A 20,331-nucleotide genomic window follows, 5' to 3' on the forward strand; every position below is an offset into this window, starting at 1 on the left:
AGGTCCTGAGTTCAAATCCCGCTCAGCTGTTGAATTAATACCAGGTGGGGTTAACTCGGCCTGTCATCCTTCCAAGGTCGGCAAAATTAGTGCCAGCTTTCTGGTATCCTGTGTCAGAGTGGCGACCCATCCAGAATTGTGCCCAATAGCCGAGGAGACTGCTTAAGCAGCACCGACGCTCTGCACATAGTATGGTCCCAATCTCCCCCTCCTCTATGACATTCAGGATGTGGTTCTGGAGTGTTTCTATCTAAATTGGGTTTGAAGGTGCATTGCAATCTCCTCCAATACAGATACATTGATCAAAGGCTATTATGTGAAGGTAATTAGCCAGATGAGTGAAAATATCTTTACGCTTCACACTATTACTCGGAGCATAGACATTGAGTAAGGTGAGGTGAAATCCTTGATAAGCCACCTCTAAGGATGCTAAGTGTCCTTTAACTATTTCATAAAAATCATATGAGTCAGGAACGAAGCCTGGACGAAGCAAAAGGCAATTCTGGCAGAAATCGAAGACAGAAACCGAAGGTTGCTAAACAAACACTGCCCCTTATTAAGGGGAAGCCAGTCAGGCTGCGAAGTCTCTGTTATGGTGTTTCGTGCAATAAACAGATATCGACATGTTTCTGAACTCATAAGCTTTTAACTTTGAGCTAACACAAATGGTTAGTACCACCCACATTAATGTTTAAAGGTGCCAAAAAGCACTTCCTTCATTTTCATTTCGAATCAAGTGGATTTGGCTGCTGTTGAGAACATTCCAACCCTGCTTTCGTGTTAAATTTTCGAAGTCTATGAACTTGTGCTTTTGTTACTTCATAATATTTAGAATTTCTAATTATACACTTTGCAATCTGAATGAAGGAAAGCAAGTCAGGGAAATGTTTTTGGATTGCAACATTCATCTGCCTAAATGTCTCATTTAGAATGGACACATTAACCTTGGGAGGTATTTGTAAGTGATCAGATGATGACTGTGACAGATCAGCCACCTCGATGTCATCATCTGATGCCGACGGCTCAGATAACATTCCGCCAGCATCATAAATTTCACTCTGGATGATTACTGACTCATTTATAAGCAAATTTGGGGGGTCTACCAAGTGATGCAGGGTGCAACTCTGCAAACCTTGCTTCACACTCTCCTCATATCATCTTCAGATGGGGCTTCTAATACATCATCCTGTACAACTTGCTGGACACCTCTGCCGGGGCTGCAAAAACTCTATTTAGATTTTTTGCTGAAGTGGGAACGTTGAGAAAGGTTGAATCACTACTTTGTTTAGGCTCATGAAAAACTGATGATGATGATACTGTCTCGACATTTGCGGGGGATACGTTCCTGAAAAATGCCGTGAATGTCAAATCCACGAATGTCGAGGCATTGTTTCAATGGGATAAAGGGGGATAGTTTCCCAGGAGTTCGTGATTCATCAGGAAAAATCAAAAAACGTGTGAAAAACCACAAATACGGCTGTGAAAAACGCCAAGAAACCGCCGAAAACTCATCATGTGCTTCACTTGGTCATGGCGGCACCCAGGGAGGATCATCAACATTCTTGAAATGATCATTCCATAACGAGACAAAACGGACACTAGTTTTTCATTTGGAACACTTCTTTTAACATTTGAACATAATGTTAACCCTAACATTTAACATAACCCTAACATTTGAAACACTTCTTTTAATTACTGGGACATCCATCGGGGAGGCCGCAACAAGGAGGCCACTTTGTGTGGTTAACCCGGAACTCACGACATTGTGAACAAACCATTCATCCGAAACGAACACCACGACCTTCTGGTTCATACGTGACATGGCACATACATGCTCAAGACTGATAACATTCCTGACCACCAAAACAATTTCTTCAGGAAGAACCTCTTCAGTGGGGTTCTTCAGATCAGAGAGATCAGATATGGGAGCATGCGCCAGAGCAGCACATCACTGCTGTCCACTTTCACAGAGTCCACATCACAGAGTCCACATCACAGAGTCCACTTTCCGCCGGTACTCCAGGGGCCTCTGTCTGGCCATCCCCCAGGCAGATGCTTGGCGCATCCCAATCTCCTTGAGATGCTGATTAACCTGCTGCAACCACAAGGAATGTGGTCGGCCCATTGGCCTCTTCCACTCATGAGGCTCCCTCGCTGAGAGAATCTGATGAGCATGATCAGCTTCAGGAAAACGAGCCACATGTCCATACAGCCGCAGCTGATGCTCACTGACTATGCAGGTAACAAATCTCATTTGAGTCTCTCTCAGCAACCGCTCATTGGATACAATGTCTGACCAGTGATAGCCAAGGATTCTCCGAAGAGACCTGGTACCAAAGAAATTAAGTCTCCGTCTCAGATCCTTGCTCAGAGTCCAAGTCTCACATCCGTAGAGCAAGACTGGAAGCACCAATGACCTGAAGACAGACTTTCGTCATCTTGCACAGGTACCGGCAGCACCACACCCCATGATCCAGTGAATCCATGACTCACCAGGCTCGACCCAGACTTCTGTTGACCTCTGACTCACAGCCAGCAGAGACATGAATATCACTGCCGAGGTAAGTGAATCTCTCCACATTCTTCACCCCTTCACAAACTAGATTATTATGTGTTCAGGTTAATGCTTCAAACACAGCATCTTGCTGTAAATGAGCCACCGTCATTACTAAAGTAAAAGAACTCCGTCTTACCCTGACTTCAGATTGATGAGCTTTACAGAATTAAATAAAATGAAAATAATGAAACCAAATGAAAGAAAATAAATATTAATTAAAGAGAAACATCTATAATCCGGCTCGACTAGGGATTGAGGACAGAGAGACAGAGACAGAGAGGGACAGAGACAGAGACAGAGACAGAGACAGAACGAACAATTCCGTCACAATCATCACCGCCAATATCTCAAGATGGATGCTCTCTCTCTCTCTCTCTCTCTCTCTCTCTCTCTCTCTCTCTCTCTCTCTCTCTCTCTCTCTCTCTCTCTCTCTCTCTCTCTCTCTCTCTGGCCAATAGGGAAAGATAAACACATGAAAACGAGGTGGGAGAGGGGGGGGGTAAGGGTAAGAGAGAGGGGGAATACAGAAGGAAGGATTCAACTCACACAGGCAGCAGCCATGACACCATTTTTCTTCTTTAATGGCTCCAATTATTCCTACGTTGTTGTGGGGTTTGCCGGGGAAAATTTTTGGCCCCAAGTGTTTTACGAATCTGCTGGCAAGGCCTGAAGTTCGACTAAGTAGTTAGGGGAGGAATTTGGAATTTGGCCATGGTGCTGTTTTATAGCTCGCCTACTCTTCGTGAAGAACACCATGGGATCTTTAATGTCCAACGACTAATGCCATCTCTCCAAGGGATGGTACATACATTGATGAATCACCCTGCCTGTGAAACACTGGGTTGACAGTTTATTACTGGGCTGAGATGTAAAGCCAGGCCAGACAGCTTTGAGGTGAGTGTGTGTACCTCGAGGCCATCCAGCCAGCCCCCCCCCCCCCCATGTATTCATCTACAAATCTTATAATATTCACTTGCAAATTATCATTTGTATAGGAACATTGTATTTCATGATTTCCTGATTGCATTCATGTAGACGAACCACAAAAACTGTGATGACGCGTCTTTTAGACGATCGTTGAGCTGTACCATCCTAAACAAGTAACATTTACAGGCGTAAATCGCACTGAAAGCTCAAAACAATGAGCAGAAACTGGCTCCTCAAGGAAAGATGTGGGTGTTGTTTTGGAACATCATTAAGCTTCTGTCACAGTGTCTCACATTATATTTGTTATCGAGGTTGCGTGACACATGATATTGAGGAAGCATCATGCCATAATTTTCAGATGTCATGTACCTTTTGCATCAAATTACCAGTGATATGAAATCATGGCTGTTCTTTGAGCACGAGAGAGCTGGATTTCCAGGAATGCTGTGTCACAGAGCTTTGCCGAGAGTACAATGAACGAGTTGCTGGGCTGGTATGGCTACGAGAAGGTGGAGCTTAAAGATGGTGAGGACATCGATCTTCGAGAGGAGTTGGGTCAGATATCTCCGATTACAAAAGGTGAGCACAAGTTATCATGCCAAGCTTCCCTCCTTCCTTTATTTAATTATTTTTTATTGTGTTGAATCTTCATCCTGTTGGTGATGGGATGAAGATTCAACACAAGGAAAAAAATAGAAAAATCTTCATCCTATTCTTTTTGCTTTTGTTTTGTGAATAACCTACTATTATAAGCCCCAGTATTGTTCATAAAATCCGAACTGAAAGCCTATGGTGAAACACCTTCCTCCGGTGAATTATAATCTTTGGGCAGGTGTGCTCGCAATGTCGGGAAGGTGTAAAATATTTGAAGGTTTCTGGGGAAAAGTTGCCTCACCGTAAATTGCAGGTGGTGTTGAGTCTTCCACACAGTCAGCTGCACATGTTTGCTTTCCTTCATCGAGTGTTAAGAAATGCTGAATGGCTGTATTGATCTTGCAGCCATTGCCACATAGCATTTTGCAGATAGATGAGGCTTCTTCTGCAGGAAGGTTCAGGTTTCATCATCCATGGTTTCATTCTTCTTTTGTCTGCCATGTCATTTCTTTGTGGAACAGGGTGATTGTTTTATTTATTTATTTATTTATTTATTTATTTATTCGAGAAACCACAAAAACTAGACCTGTTAGGAACCTAATATTTTGCATAAATGTAGCCTCATGTTACAGAAAGATGTGACATGATCCTGAGAGCTCTCGGGTATCACGTTACCCAGCAATGACGTTTAACGGTTTTCACTGAGTCACGCCATGGAGCTCACCGTGGAGGAATGCGTGTTTCTCGTCGAACATTACATCAAGAATGCATCCTGAGAACGTGACATCAACATAATCCATGATGTCCTTGGGCACCTTTCCACTGTTTTCTTTCTTTTTCTGTTCTGTTTTCTAGCTCTTCCATCAGCATCACCTTTGTATACAAAACCACTAGAATTTACCATATTATTCAAGCTACTCCATTTTACTTGGCAGTAACCACCGGCAGTGGTTTCATGAACCACTTTTACCATACCAACAGCCAATTATGTTTTATTAAGCGCTGACATTTTTATGTCTTGTGTTTTCTGATTTGTGATCTTTTATTTATTTATTTATTTATTTTACAATCGCTGATTATTCCATTCTTTGTTTCAGTTAATTCTTGCACATTTAATGAGTATGGTAGTTGTACTGTTTTATTGCGGTTTGGTTTCATTTTTGGCCTGGCAGAAATCTTGATCCCCAAAAAACGCTCTTCGGAGGGGTCCAGTCTCGAGGATGGGCAAATTCAACCGTGGCCTGACACTCCTGGTCATACAACTAAGGAGCAAACGGCGTGGGGTGGCCTCCCATCAGCCTGTTTGCCTTCTGCCGAAAGCCCGAGGCATCCTGGGACAAAAGATTACAGTAATGTTTCCCTGGTCATTCCTCTTGTTCCACACCCACTGGTGAAGACGCCTCCAGGTGTGTGTGTGTGTGTAACTATTTTCGGAATTCAATAAATTATTTAATAGTTGTGAGGAACAGAACAAAATATGGTGTGTCTGTGTGTGTGAGATGTGTGGGTGTGTTTTTTATTTTTATTTTTTTTGACCAACATGGCCACTTGTGTGCATTGATACAAATCAGGAAGTTTATTATATAAGTTCCCTTTCAAGGAATTTCAATGCAGGGGGCTATTCGGCCCATCAAGTCCATGCTATGGTTGCCAACATTTGGTTGATTGTCCATGCTCTATCTTTTTTAAATGCTGAATGTCATGCAAGGAAGTAGCGCGTACCATTTTTTTTTTAAAGTCGTTGGTATAACGTGGCCAGGGTTCATAACGCTGACCTCCCAGACTCGAAGTGGACGCTCCAACTATTACACCACTGACTCTGGTTTCAAAGAGTAAATTACATGCAGAGAAACGCTTGTTGGTAAACAGAGCTCGAGTCAGTCAGACCTGCCAGATCTGGGTCGCATTTTTGTGACCTGAGACAAAGTTTGAAGGCGTGAAAACTTGAGATGCATTTTCAGATTAAAAGTACAATTCAAACAACTTTCTGAGTAAGTGAAATCAGAACTACATTTTACATCAAAATATTGGGATATCTTTCACATTATTTTACTCCTTTTACACTACCCATAATACTGACGTTTGTCGCACCTCGTATATAACTATCATGGAGACTAATTCAAAGTATACTATGAAATTCAATACTCAACCTTGGACAAGACATTTGGGAATCGATATAATCAGCTTTTGGTTCTTATATTTATTAATTTTTATTTATTTTATCTTTTTGGAGCAAAGTGGCTTGTTTGGTATTCCCATCTGAGCAATTGTCTCATAATTCTGGACGTCATGGTTAAATCTCATATGTTGTGTTGTTTTATCCATTCTCTGTTCATGTCTTTGTCATTCACATGGTGTAGTTCTTTCATGAGCCTTAATCTACCGTGATATATATATATATATATATATATATATATATATATATATATATATATATATATATATTTTTCTATATGCATGCATACATACATACATACATAAAGTGTGTTCCTGTGATAAAATTATTTCTTTGTTTTTTTTAAGTTTGTGAACTTGGCAGATACATTTTTTTTTTAATAAGAAAAGGAAAGATAGTTTTAAAAACACAAGCTCTGTTATATCGAGGTGAAATAATACATGGAATGGAGAGTTGAGTTCTTTCCTCTGGGTGAAAGTAAAGAATGAGCGTGCGCCCCAGGCAAAAATAACATTCCTTTCCTGGAGTAATTCTCGGCAGACGACTGTAGTATATGACAGTACAACTCTCATTTACTGGAGTTCTAACTAGCATTTTTGCCTGCGAAAGTAGATTGCTTGTGAATTTGTGATGAAGGAATTGGACAAATGAGCAAGTTATTATGATTTGCAATTGAGGAGAGAGTGGTGTTTTCATTAGAGCCTGTGTGGTTGTTAAGGGACAGTTGAGAAGTCCTTAAACCATAACTACGGACCACCACCAAAAGGGGACAGTGCATGATGTTCATTGTTCACGTATATTTTCACAAGTTACCAGGAACACGAGTTTTTCAATTCACACTTGATGTTCTCGAGGCTTTATTATGCAGTGAAGCTCAGTTTGTTTTGTTGTGCCGTACTGTGATTAAAAAACATTTCCTTTTGCACTGTGTTAACTGCTCGGCCTCGTTCCATCCAGCAAACCCTGCAGACTTGTGCGGGATCTCATTGGGATGGAATCCGCTGCTGCTGTGTATGCTTTTGCAGCACCGGATTCTGAGTTCAAAGTCGATATTTGTTGGTGTTCATTTTGCTTTCATCATTATTGCATTCTCTCTTTGCAAGCTCAAAAGAATCAAATGATTCCTTGGTTCGTCCGTGTTGTTAACACAAGCTAATTTTCTTCCTGGATTGACAATGACGTGTGCAAACGAATCATCGTCACAAATTTCTTCTTATTCTTATTCGCCTCCTTCCTTTTTACACATATTTGTTCCCTGACGTTTGGAACGTGCAGTGCAAATATACTGAAACAAAAATGTAGGCATCGAGTCTCTTACTGTTTTTGCATTCAGCACGAAATTTGCCATTAACTAAAGAAATTGAGAACATCCACTCATTGGAAAGCTGCCACGTGTTGAACCGTGCACGGAAGTCTCAGTCTCTCTCTCTCTCTCTCTCTCTCTCTCTCTCTCTCTCTCTCTCTCTCTCTCTCTCTCTCTCTCTCTCTCTCTCTCTCTCTCTCTCTCTCTCTCTCTCTCTCTCTCTCTCTCTCTCTCTCTCTCTCTCTCTCTCTCTCTCTCTCTCTCTCTCTCTCTCTCTCTCTCTCTCTCTCTCTCTCTCTCTCTCTCTCTCTCTCACACTCACACTCACACTCACACTCACACTCACACTCACACTCACACTCACACTCACACTCACACTCACACTCACACTCACACTCACACTCACACTCACACTCACACTCACACTCACACTCACACTCACACTCACACTCACACTCACACTCACACTCACACTTGTTCTTGTATATACTGCCATTCTGAGTTTGTACTTTTGTTAATGAACATATGGGGACGTCATTATAATGAAACAATATTTTATTATCCATTTGTCCAGTTTCCCCTTCATCCCACTTCCCTCTTTACCTCCGCCACCGAAGGTGAAGGAGGTTATGTTTTCACCCCTCTCTGTCTGTTTGTTTGTTTGTTTGTGTACAGGATATCTCAAAAAGTTGTGGATGGATTCGGACTAAACTTGGTGGACACGTTGGGTGTTTGAGAAGAACAAATGGATTCGATTTTGGTGAAGATCTGGATCCGGATCTGGACATGATAATTATTTAATTGTGAAAGTGATTTTTCACCGTTGACAGGAGAGATAGGGCCAAAAACGGATGTATAACAGGATATTTACCCTCGCCAAAGGATTCGGAGAGGGTATTGCATTTGGGTCCATTTGTTTGTTTGTCTACCTGTTTGTTTGCACAGAACTTTAGTGTTTTTCTCCACAACCGCTTGATGGATTGAGACGAAATTTTCACCATTGGTGTGAGGACTCATGCAGAATGTTTCAATGATAATTATGACATCGTAGGTCACGTGGTGTGGCAGCCATAATGGAAAAAACCAAAAAAAATTGGACCTCTGTATCTCTGAAACCCCACGAAGGGAAAAATTAAAACTTGGCACGTGGCAAGTACTCCTCATAAGGAATGAAAGTGATTTCTTTATGATGTCATAGGTGCCCTCGTTATGACGTCATAATTGCATTTGTAAAACGCCACATCTGATCAGTATGAAAATTTTTGAGGGTCATCGAAAGATAAAATGGTGCACAGAAAATAAATTAATGACGTCATCGGTCACGTGATTCGGCAGCCATATTGTTTCTTTTTTTTTTAAACCTTCAAAAAATCATCTCTGAAATGACTTCAAAGATCGAGGCGAAACTTTACACATATGATCACCTATTCATAAAGAGCAAAAGTGTCGCACATATGATGTGATTGGTTACATGGTTTGGCATCCATATTGGATTATTTACCCTAAAACCTATAAAATACACCACTCAAATAAGTCCTGGTAGAGTTTGCAAACTCTGATTGCTCTTTTTCTTGTTGTTGATTTGTTGATGCAAGCACTGAATTAGCTTGTCCGTCTGCACAGTGGGTGACTAGGTTTTACAAGTGTGTGTGTGTGTGTGTGTGTGTGTGTGTGTGTGTGTGTGTGTGTGTGTGTGTGTGTGTGTGTGTCCAGGGCATCACCATTTTTACCATTTGATGTTTTGTCATCAAATTTTCAACAAATCTTTATTATGAGAATATGGAGAAGACAAATTAATATATGGATCAAAATGTCAAAAATGTAAAGTCACACTGACCAGAAATATGACCAATTAACCCATCCACTGCACGTCAGCATGAGATGGCCGGGTTTTTAATCATTTCCATGTTTCTTTCTTTATTTACCAATTGAGCTTCAGTGTGTCTGTCCAGGCCGTAACCTTTTTTTTTTTTTTTTTTTTACTATTTGAGCTTTTGTCATCAAATTTTCAACAAACCTTTATTATGAGAACATAAATTAACAAATTTTACATCTTTTTTCTCAGCTGTTGTTTTTCATCAAGTTGATTTCTCATACAAAGCGGATGTGGATGGGCTTTGCATTTTGAGATGCTTTCTTGTTTTTCTATTTCAGTATTTTGTTTTAAGAAACACTGAATGATTGAGATAATTATTGTACTTTTTATGTTTCCTCAAAGCAGGAGGCCATTTGGGGTCCATGATGTGATGGTTTTAGAGCATCTGCTCCGAGTCTGGGAGGTCAGTGGTTCAAACCCTGGCAGAGTCAAACAAAAAAAAATTAGAAAATGGTACGTGCTGCTTTCTTGCTTGATGTTCAGTATTTAAAAGGTTAAGGCCCTGTCACACCTTGACGATTTAGCCAGCGTATGCCGATTTATGAAAAATTTGTCTAAAACGATGGCACACGTCGAATACGTTATGGGTAAGTTTTGTATACGTTAAGAGCGCACTGAAAAACACTGCCATACGTCGTAATACGTTGGCTTTAAACGTTGTACTTTTGGGTTTTCCTCAAATTTTTTATGCTTGAAATTTTACGACGTATGCCGGCGTGTGACTCACACGTTCCGCTACGCTGGCCATAAGTTGTAGGCACGTTATGCGATCGTTGACACACGTCGAAACACGTTACTTGTAAGTTACTCATAAGTCGAAACACGTCGAGGTAATGTTTAGCGTACCCGAAACTTATTTCTAACCTATGAGTAACGTTTTGTAAGCATGCTACACGAACGTTGTTCACACTTTGCAACACTTTACTTGAAAGTACTACTACTACTACTACTACTACCAACATCGACATCACTAAATTCTCTCGAACTACTACTACTACTACTACTACTACTACTAATAACATCGACATCACTAAATTCTCTCGAACTACGACTACTACTACTGCTACTGCTACTGCTACTGCTACTGCTACTGACATTGACACATACTCAACATGGAGTCTGGAACACTGACAGGTTCCTCTTGTGAAGCCAATTTGTATATACCAATTCCCCTAAACGCTGCCAATACGCCATTATACGGTAGATGTAAGTTAGAAACACGTTCAGTAAGTTCTGTGGTCGTCCGGAAGATGTCAATCAAATTCGTCTACATTCGCCAATGTGCGTTTGAGATACGTTACATATCGGTTTAAAGCACGCTACATATAGGTTCAAAGCACGCTACTAATATGTTCAAAGCACGTTACTCGTAGGTTAAAAATTAAGTTTCGGGTATGCTAAACATTACCTCGACGTGTTTCGACTTATGAGTAACTTACAAGTAACATGTGGCCGACGTGTGTAAACGATCGCAGAGCGTGCCGAGAACTTATGCCAGTGTATGCGGAACTTGTGAGCCATACGTCGAGTACGTCGTAAAATTTTCAGCATGCTTGAAATTTCACGACGTACTAGACGTGCCACATAATATGCCAGCGTACTTCATTGTTTTTCAGCATGCTCCTAACGTATATACAACTTACCCATACCGTATTCGACGTGTTCCAGCGTTTTAGACACATTTTTCATAGGTCGGCATACGCTGGCTAAATCGTCAAGGTGTGACTGCGATGTTGACACTTCCAATTTTCAAGGGGTTATGATTTAAATCGGAGTGCGGCAGGTTTTTAACAGAGAATGCCACAAGTTCGTCGGCGAAACGTGCAGCACGCTATGACTAAGTTAGCTATCGTTGGGCATAGGTTGTGAACGCCGACAACAGGCTAAGGATTCGTTGGTATAAGTTATCTTTAACACAACGAAACGTTCTGTGCCCGTTACTAATACGTTATGCATATGACCAACACATTATGAATACGACCAAAACTTAAAAAAAAAACTCAAAACTTCAGCGTGTGTGTGTGTGTGTGTGTGTGTGTGTGTGTGTGTGTGTGTGTGTGTGTGTGTGTGTGTGTGTGTGTGTGTGTGTGTGTGTGTGTGTGTGTGTGTGTGTGTGTGTGTGTGTGTGTGTGTGTGGCAGCTCCACCATGACCCTTCAATCATGTAAAAAAAAAAATGTGAACGTCTGATTATTTGTTCATTCTCTGTCCTCCAAGTGCTGAGCATCATGCAAGAAAGCAGAAGGAACCATTTTTAAAGTCTTTATTATGATTCAGCCAGAATTCAAACCACTGACCTCCCAGATTCAAAGCAGACATTTTGACAATTACTCAACTGAGTCTGGTTCATTTCTTTCTCCCATTTCAACAGTGAATCTTATTTTCATCTTCTAATAACATAACACTGATCCCATTTCTGTGTATTTTTATTTGTATTTTCATTTGGCTGTCTCGTTTCCAGCGGCCGCTTCCCACGCTATGTTTGAAAAGCTGTGTATGCAGGCAAAGCTCAACATTCAAGTAGAATAAGTGCATGATAACAGATGACACCTTTTAAAGGTGTAAATACAAGATGGAACGCGTTCGTTTAAAAGAGGATTATCATAAACTTGAACAAACCATGTTAGCGTTGTTAATAACAGGAGCTCAGACACTGAAAGTCTTTGAACAAAGGTTGCAGTGCAAGGTGATCATTTAATTAAATAAAAGCCTCCGTTTAGCATTATGACCTCAAATAATGTTAATAATAAACTTCAAAGATGGCCCAAAATATATAAATTTAATATTTGGTGGGCTCGATGATGTAATTTGTTGGAGTTTGAGCGTCTGCTTTGAGTTGAGGAGGTTTGCGGTTCAAAACCTGGCCAAGTCATTAAATATATATATGTATATATATATATATATATATATATATATATATATATATATATATATATATATATATATATATACATATATGAAAGACTTTAAAAATGATGCCTGTTACTTCTTTGCTTGACACAACATTTAAAAAGGATAAAGCACGGACATACGAGGTCCGTCTAAAAAGTAACGGGACTGAGCCTGCTGTGTGCTCCACTTACACAACTTCAATGAATGGGTTGTATCACAGTCTTTCGCAAAATTCCAGCAATATATGTGATTGGTGATGGTTGACTGCGCTCATTGTGTGATTTTTTACAGATCGTGCTTTCCATGTTGTCTCGTTTGAGTCGTCGCGCTATGAGTCATGAGCAGAGAGTCAATCTGAAGTTTCTTGCCAAGCTTGGAAAAACACCTTCCGAATCCTTCGCAATGCTGCAGCAAGTCTACAGGGAAGAAACGATGTCATGTACACGTGCATTTGAATGGCACAAGAGGTTCAAAGAGGGATGGGAGGAGGCTGAAGATGATCCACGGTCTGGAAGACCTTCAACGAGCAGAACGGCGGACAACATCGAGCGTGTGAAGCAGATGGTGTGCACAGTTCGTCGACTCATGATGCGGATGATTGCTGAGGAACTTTCCATCAACAAGGACACTATCTGGAGCATCATCACTGAAAATCTCGAAATGCGCAAGGTGTGCGCAAAGATAGTCCCCAAGGTGTTGACCAAGGACCAGAAACAGCAAAGAGTCCCTGTCTGTCAAGACTTTATCGAGAGCCTCGAGGACGATCCAGACCTGCTCGGGAGAGTCATTACTGGCAATGAATCGTGGATATTCGAATACGATCCCGAGACCAAATGGCAGAGTCATCAGTGGAAAAAACTGGCATCACCAAGACCAAAGAAAGCAAGGATGTCGATGTCGAAGGTCAAGGTGATGCTCATCGCGTTTTTTGACATCAAGGGCATCGTCCACTTCGAGTTTCTACCACAGGGTCAAACAGTGAATCAATACGTGTACAAGGAGATCCTCCGGCACCTCATGAGATCAGTCAGGGATTAAGGAGGGATCTGTGGGAGAACAACAACTGGGTGCTCCACCATGACAATGCCCCTGCTCACAGTGCCCTGAGTATCGGACAGTTTCTGGCAGAGAGGAATGTGTCAACTCTGGAGCAACCCCCATATTCGCCAGACTTGGCCCCTTGTGATCAAGGGGACCCAATTTCCTGATGTGGAGGCCATCAAAAGGGCCGTGACGATGGAGCTCTGGAGGATTCCAGAAGAAGCCTTCCAGGGGTGCATCGAAGCGTGGAAGAAGAGGATGGACAAGTGTGTGAGACTGGAGGGAAACTATTTTGAAAGGGATAAACTGTGATTTCAATATATTTTTTGGAACAAAATTTCTGTGAAGGCAGTCCTGTTACTTTTTAGATGGATCTCATATATAGGGGGAGGGTGAGGTAGGTTGTGAGAGGGAGGGAGAGGGAGGAGGAGAGAGATAAGTGAGAGAGGGAGAGAGGGAGAGAGAGAGAGGGGGAGTGGGGAGAGAGAGAGGGGGTGGGGGGAGAGAGAGAGAGAGAGAGAGAGAGAGAGAGAGAGAGAGAGAGAGAGAGAGAGAGAGAGAGAGAGAGAGAGAGAGAGAGAGAGAGAGAGAGAGAGAGAGAGAGAGAGAGAGAGAGAGAGAGAGAGAGAGAGAGAGAGAGAGAGAGAGAGAGAGAGAGAGAGAGAGAGAGAGAGAGAGAGAGAGAGAGAGAGAGCTCGACCCTGGCCACCAAGAGAGAGGAAGCGAGCTCAACCCTGGCCACCAAGAGAAAGGAAACGAGCTCGACCCTGGCCACCAAGAGAGAGAGAGAGAGAGAGAGAGGGGGGGGGGAGAGAGAGAGGGAGAGAAAGGGAGAGAGAAAGTAGGGGTTTGGGGGATGGGATAAGTTTCCTTCTGTATTCATATCTATGCTGTTCACCTCATTCCTCCCCACACCCATTGTTTCTCCAAGTCTGCCTCTATTTTCTTCTTCAACTCTGTTGTTGGTGTCCCCTCCCCCACCCCCACTGTTCCTTTTGTCCTTTTGTGTCCGAATTCATTCTGTGTTCTCGCTTTCCACAAGCCTTGACTCTGTATGGTGTCATACGTTGTCAACCATTGTGCAAGCTTGATGTGGCGAATGGTCTCTTTCTGTGTTGAAGTTCCTTGAAGGGAAGTAACTCATATATTATATATTTTGAACCATGGTGTCTGTCCATGTGTTCATCTTTCTCCTGTTTATGGTGGCCGCTTCCTGTGCTGGGTTTGAAAAGCTCAATATTACTTTTGAAATTATGGGAGAACAGCCATGAGGAATGTTGATGCCAAATTTTATTTTGCCATGATATTTTTTCCTTCTTGTTAATGCCAGGATATTTTCCTCTCTTTATTCTCAGTAAACTCACACATGCAATTCTGACAACTCTTCAACAAAAAATCTTCAAGCTCCCCCTCCCAACTCTGTCCCATTTTGCTCCTCCACCATCCTCAACCCCCAACTCCTTCCACACCAAACCCCAAGGCATTGATCTCCTCCCCACACTCAATCCTTCAGACCCCTCTGGCTCCCTCCAACAAATGTCTTCAACCCCCCCTCTTTCAAAGCTGTCCCATCTTCACTCGCACCCTGCTCCCACTCATAAAAGCAAAATGGCATTCACATGTCAAAACAGCGTAACGTGTCATGTTATCTGCTCCCCTATCATGCTTTCACCGACATAATGGAAACACGTCACAATTTTAAGAGAAAATAGTCGGTAATAATAGCATACCTCTATAAACTCTGCAGTTATTGTGTTGCTTGAGAGAAGGGGTTTGAGGCATAATTATAAATAGTTCTCAAGAGTAATTGTAAAGGGTAAATTCGAAATGGTACTACGGGGTAATTCTAAGTAATGAAATTCTAATGGGGCTAATTCTAAAGAGTAATTCTAAAGAGTAATTCTAAAGAGTAATTCTAAAGAGTAATTCTAAAGAGTAAATTCTAAAGAGTAATTCTAAAGAGTAATTTTAAAGGGTAAATTCAAAATGGTACTTAGGGATTGTGGACGGATTCTAAGGGGTTGTGGATGGTACTAAGGGGTAAATGCTAAGGGGTAATTCTGAAATGAAATTCTAATGGAGTAATACCAAAGAGTAATTCGAAAGAGTACATTCTCAAGAGTAAATTAGAAAGAGTAATTCTAAAGAGTAAATTTTAAAGAGTAATTTTAAAGGGTAAATTCAAAATGGTACTAAGGGGTTGTGGACGGATTCTAAGGGGTTGTGGACAGTACTAAGGGGTAAATTCTAAGGGGTAATTCTGAAATGAAATTCTAATGGGGTAATTCCAAAGAGTAATTCTAAAGAGTAAATTCTAAAGAGTAATTCCAAAGAGTAATTCTTAAGAGTACATTCTAAAGAGTAATTCTAAAGAGTAAATTCTAAAGAGTAATTCTAAAGAGTAATTTTAAAGGGTAAATTCAAAATGGTACTAAGGGGCTGTGGACGGATTTTAAGGGGTTGTGGAAGGTACTCAGGGGTAAATTCTAAGGGGTAATTCTGAAATGAAATTCTAATGGGGTAATTCCAAAGAGTAATTCTAAAGAGTAAATTCTAAAGGGTAATTCCAAAGAGTAATTCTTAAGAGTACATTCTAAAGAGTAATTCTAAAGAGTAAATTCTAAAGAGTAATTCTAAAGAGTAATTTTAAAGGGTAAATTCAAAATGGTACTAAGGGGCTGTGGACGGATTTTAAGGGGTTGTGGATGGTACTCATGGGGTAAATTCTAAGGGGTAATTCTGAAATTAAATTCCAATGGGGTAATTCCAAAGAGTGATTCTTAAGAGTACATTCTAAAGAGTAATTCTAAAGAGTAACTCTTAAGAGTAAATTCTAAAGAGTAATTGTAAAGGGTAAATTCAAAATGGTTCTAAGGGGTAATTCTGAAATGAAATTCTAATGGGGTAATTCCAAAGAGTAATTCCAAAGAGTAATTCTTAAGAGTACATTCTAAAGAGTAATTCTAAAGAGTAACTCCAAAGAGTAAATTCTAAAGAGTAATTCTTAAGAGTAAATTCTAAAGAGTAATTATAAAGAATAATTCTAAAGAGTAATTCGAAAGAATAATTCTAAAGAGTAATTCGAAAGAGTGATTCTAAAGAGTAATTCTAAAGAGTAATTCTAAAGGGTAATTCTAAAGAGTAATTCTAAAGAGTAATTCTGAAGAGTAATTCTAAAAGTGTGATTCTAAAGTGTAATTCAAAAGAGTAATTCTAAAGGGTAATTCTAAAGAGTAATTCTAAAGAGTTAATTCGAAAGAATAATTCCAAAGGGTAATTATAAGGGGTAATTCCACAGAGTTCTAATGGGTACATTCTCAAGGGTTCTGAAGGGTACATTTGAAAGGGTTCTAAAGAGTGATTCTAAAGAATAATTCTAAAGGGTAACTCTAAAGAGTAATTCTCAAGAGTAATTCTCTAAGGGTAATTCTTCGGGGTAATTCCAAAGAGTTCTAATGGGTACATTCTAAAGAGTTCTAAAGGGTACATTCAAAGGGGTTCTAAAGGGTACATTGTAAAGGGTTCCTAAATTGGCAGTCAGAGTGTAGAAATTGTGGGTGGAGCCAGGCGAACTGTCCAACCAATGGGTGGAACTCGCATGCATGGATGCATGCAAGGCTCCTTTTATCATATAGGTTCAACCTCCGCTGCCCGATGTTGCACCACCATTTTGTGGTGGAGGTAGTATAATTAACAGAGAGCTTTGGCTCTGAGTGAAAACTAAGAGTGCAACCCAGTTAACCTTTTTAAAGTCCATGAAATAAATTAAATTGATAGATTATTTTTAACTTTTCCCTTCACCTGGGATGGATACTTTTGCTGGTGGATACGAATATAATAGTCTGTGTCTATATTTGTACGTATGTTTGTCAGTGCCATAGCTCCATGATGACAGCTGTAAACTTGAAGTTTTGCATGCTTACTAAAAGGACCCCAAGGTGTGCACCTGGGTTTGATTTTTAAAAAATATTCAGTTTCAAAGAAAAAAATTAACTTGCTTGCTTTCCCATCACTGGGAGCAGGTACTTTTGCTATTTATTAATATCATTTTCTCCTTTGTGTATTAATATCAAAAATAAATATCTATTCACATCAAAAATATTTATTAATATTGATATCAAACAATGAACTTAAAGAAAGTTTTCGATTTTACCGAAACAGCAGTTTCCTTACATTTGGCAACCAGATACCCAGCAGACAGTGGGGATACCCATGGGTTCAGATCTGCCCCCTTTCTTTGTAAATTTATTCCTGCACATGTAGGAGTCTGATTGGGTTCAGAACATGTGTAGGAATGAACGAACAACTGCACGAAGGTGTGGAAACATCTTTAGATTCATTGATGATTTACTCGCAATTAATAATGGGTTTGTATTTGATCAGCTTTATGATGATATATATCCAAAAGAACTCTAATTAAAAAAGAAAACAAAATCGATTTCAATAATAATAAGTTTCACACGAAATTATTTAATAACGAGATACTTTTCCATTCCACATGCTACAAATGCCTTTCTAAGACAGAAATATTCTGAAGGAGCTATTCCATGGCACAGTTACAGGTGAAATAATTAGGACCGTGAGAGCAACCACACGCAGCACTGTACTTGTCAATCGATTAAAACAACCAGTCAGACATTTACTAACACAGCACTGAACTCATAAATAGATTAAAACAACAAGTCAGATGTTTACGAACACAGGGAGCTACAGTTAGCAGATAAATCAAGTTTTCCTTTTAATCATAAAACGACATCAAATGGAATTAGTGAAATACAACACAAATAGTAAAAATATTATTAACAAGATAGTTATATAAATACATCATTAATATATATATATATATATATATATATATATATATATATATATATATATATATATATATATATATGTAAACCATTTAAACCCATTTCAGTGGTTGCAAGGAGACAAGGAAGCAGGTAAAAAAAAACGTTTATAAATAACCGTTTGAATATTTGAACAACAGTTTGATTTAGTGGTAAGTGGGATGGTCGTGTTTGTTGGTGGACATGTTATATTTAAGGCAAGATGTGCATGATTTTATGTGTTTTCATATCATGGAATGCGTGATGGGAGTTGTAATGATGTGAAGATACATTAAACCCTCAAGCGAGTAAAGTCTGATTCGTGATGTTACATTGATGGGTTGACTGACTGCCTGGACGTAATTGATGTAGGTAATCTACTGATGTGGATCCATGACCGAGGTTGTGGATCCGCCGTTTGGAGAGGTTCTGGGCTGAAAGGATCAAAACCTCGAGGAAGAACGGTGCCCAGCTGATGATCCATGCAGTCAGAAAACCATTAATTTGCTTATAGGTTAAGGTTCTTACTTTAAGTAAGGGAACTATGTTTTGAGGTTTACATTGTTTTCAGCAATCCTTTAAATTATATTATTTTTTTCAGGAATAGCCGATACTGTACAACTGAGTGTGTGTGTGTGTGTGTGTGTGTGTGTGTGTGTGTGTGTGTGTGTGTGTGTGTGTGTGTGTGTGTGTGTGTGTGTGTGTGTGTGTGTGCTTAGTGGAAAATACACTTTTCTGGTGCTCATCTATTGATGAATCATTAAAAAATAAACATTTTTGTTTGTTTATTAGTCCACAGAGTTGAGGACAGAATTTCAACTGATTTCCCACGTTCTCTACTATGCGGACTTATAACAACCGAAAAAATATTTTTAATGCAAGTTATTTTTTAATATTTTATCAAAATATGAGCACCAGGATAGTGAACCGCATGCAATAAAATTCATTAGAAATGCTGAAAGGGTCGAAACTGCTGATGATCCAGGCTGTCGGAAAATCGGTCAACCGCTTACAAATCACTGTAGTTCTTAATTTGGGAGTACATTAAATGATTATAATTGTTGTGAGGAACAGCTTTGTCATTGAAAAAAAGCCCGGTGTGTGTGTGTGTGTGTGTGTGTGTGTGTGTGTGTGTGTGTGTGTGTGTGTGTATTCTTGTGTGTGTGTGTATGTGTGCGCACGTTCAGAAGAAGAGTCCCAGGGAGGGCAGGCGGTGTGTGCTTGGTGTCAGAAATCTGGCAGTAAGCGTTACACTCTGTCCATGGGCAGTGAAGCCAAGAATTTCTGCAGTGAGAAATGCTTCACCTCGTGCAGAAGGGCCTACTTCAAACGAAACAAGGCAAGGCCTAGGATATGCTGGGATGTAGACTTGGGGATAGCGTGGAGTTGGCTGGGTGGTGTGGACAAAGGTAGAGACGTTTGGGAAAAATCTGGTCGACGAAATAATTGAATGCTAGGTTGCCAAACAAAGGGTGCAACATTAAGGTTTGAACATCTGTGTGTTTCCTAAATGATGTGCATGCGCTGATGAGATTGAGAATTTTTTTTTTGTATCGTCCAAGCACTTGCATGTAGATCTGTCAATCTTTGAGTTATCACCTATCAGGGTCATTTTGGCAAGAGTTGGAGCATTTTGAATGTTTAAATATATACGCAAGCTTTTTAGGCTGTGGTGGAAAACAAAAATGCTTTATTTTGTAGCCTGCAAGAGAGGTTGGGCAAATGTGCTCGGCATATTGCCCACTGTCAGGCTACTAAGTCACATGTCATGTGTGAAATGACCCAGGGGCCTGATGAAGCGTTACCATGGGAACCTCTGCTGCGCAGGCCCGCCCCTCCATCGGATTCTGAATTTAAATCACAATTTTGCTCCGTGAGCATGTTCTCCAGTGCTGCGCTACTACGCCAGTTTGTCTGTTTTTGTTTCAAAAGATTTATGTTGTCCTGTCTTACAATATTAGGTATTGGCAGAGAGACCAGTCAACATATTTTTCCTGTTCAGCATTTGTGTGCACAAAGCCTTGTGAATGAAGGAAATTATCCCTTTAAAATTTTTTTTTTAAACTGAGTAATGGGAAGTAAGAAATGTGGGGAGGAAAGGGGAGGGGAGTTATCACCATTGAATCGTATTCTAGCC

General features: G+C 40.3%; 1 protein-coding gene across 3 annotated transcripts in view; it reads left to right on the forward strand.

Moving 5' to 3' along the window:
- The window catches only part of LOC147010617 (uncharacterized), a 64,597-nt gene that overhangs the window by 35,330 nt on the left and 8,936 nt on the right, over positions 1-20,331 (forward strand). Inside the window, exons 2-4 of one of the 3 annotated variants that reach the window (XM_085858589.1) lie at positions 3,940-4,063; positions 5,251-5,484; positions 19,382-19,533. In XM_085858589.1, coding sequence (XP_085714715.1) covers positions 3,940-4,063; positions 5,251-5,484; positions 19,382-19,533 — 510 coding nt within the window. Of the gene's footprint in view, positions 1-3,923; positions 4,064-5,250; positions 5,485-19,381; positions 19,534-20,331 lie in introns of those variants that run through there. The other 2 variants (XM_085858590.1, XM_085858591.1) reach the window with 2 other exon arrangements.

This window comes from Eptatretus burgeri, chromosome 16, assembly GCF_056783735.1.
Source record: "Eptatretus burgeri isolate ZD-2024b chromosome 16, Ebu_testis_v1, whole genome shotgun sequence".
In the NCBI taxonomy this organism is placed as follows: Eukaryota; Metazoa; Chordata; class Myxini; order Myxiniformes; family Myxinidae; genus Eptatretus; species Eptatretus burgeri.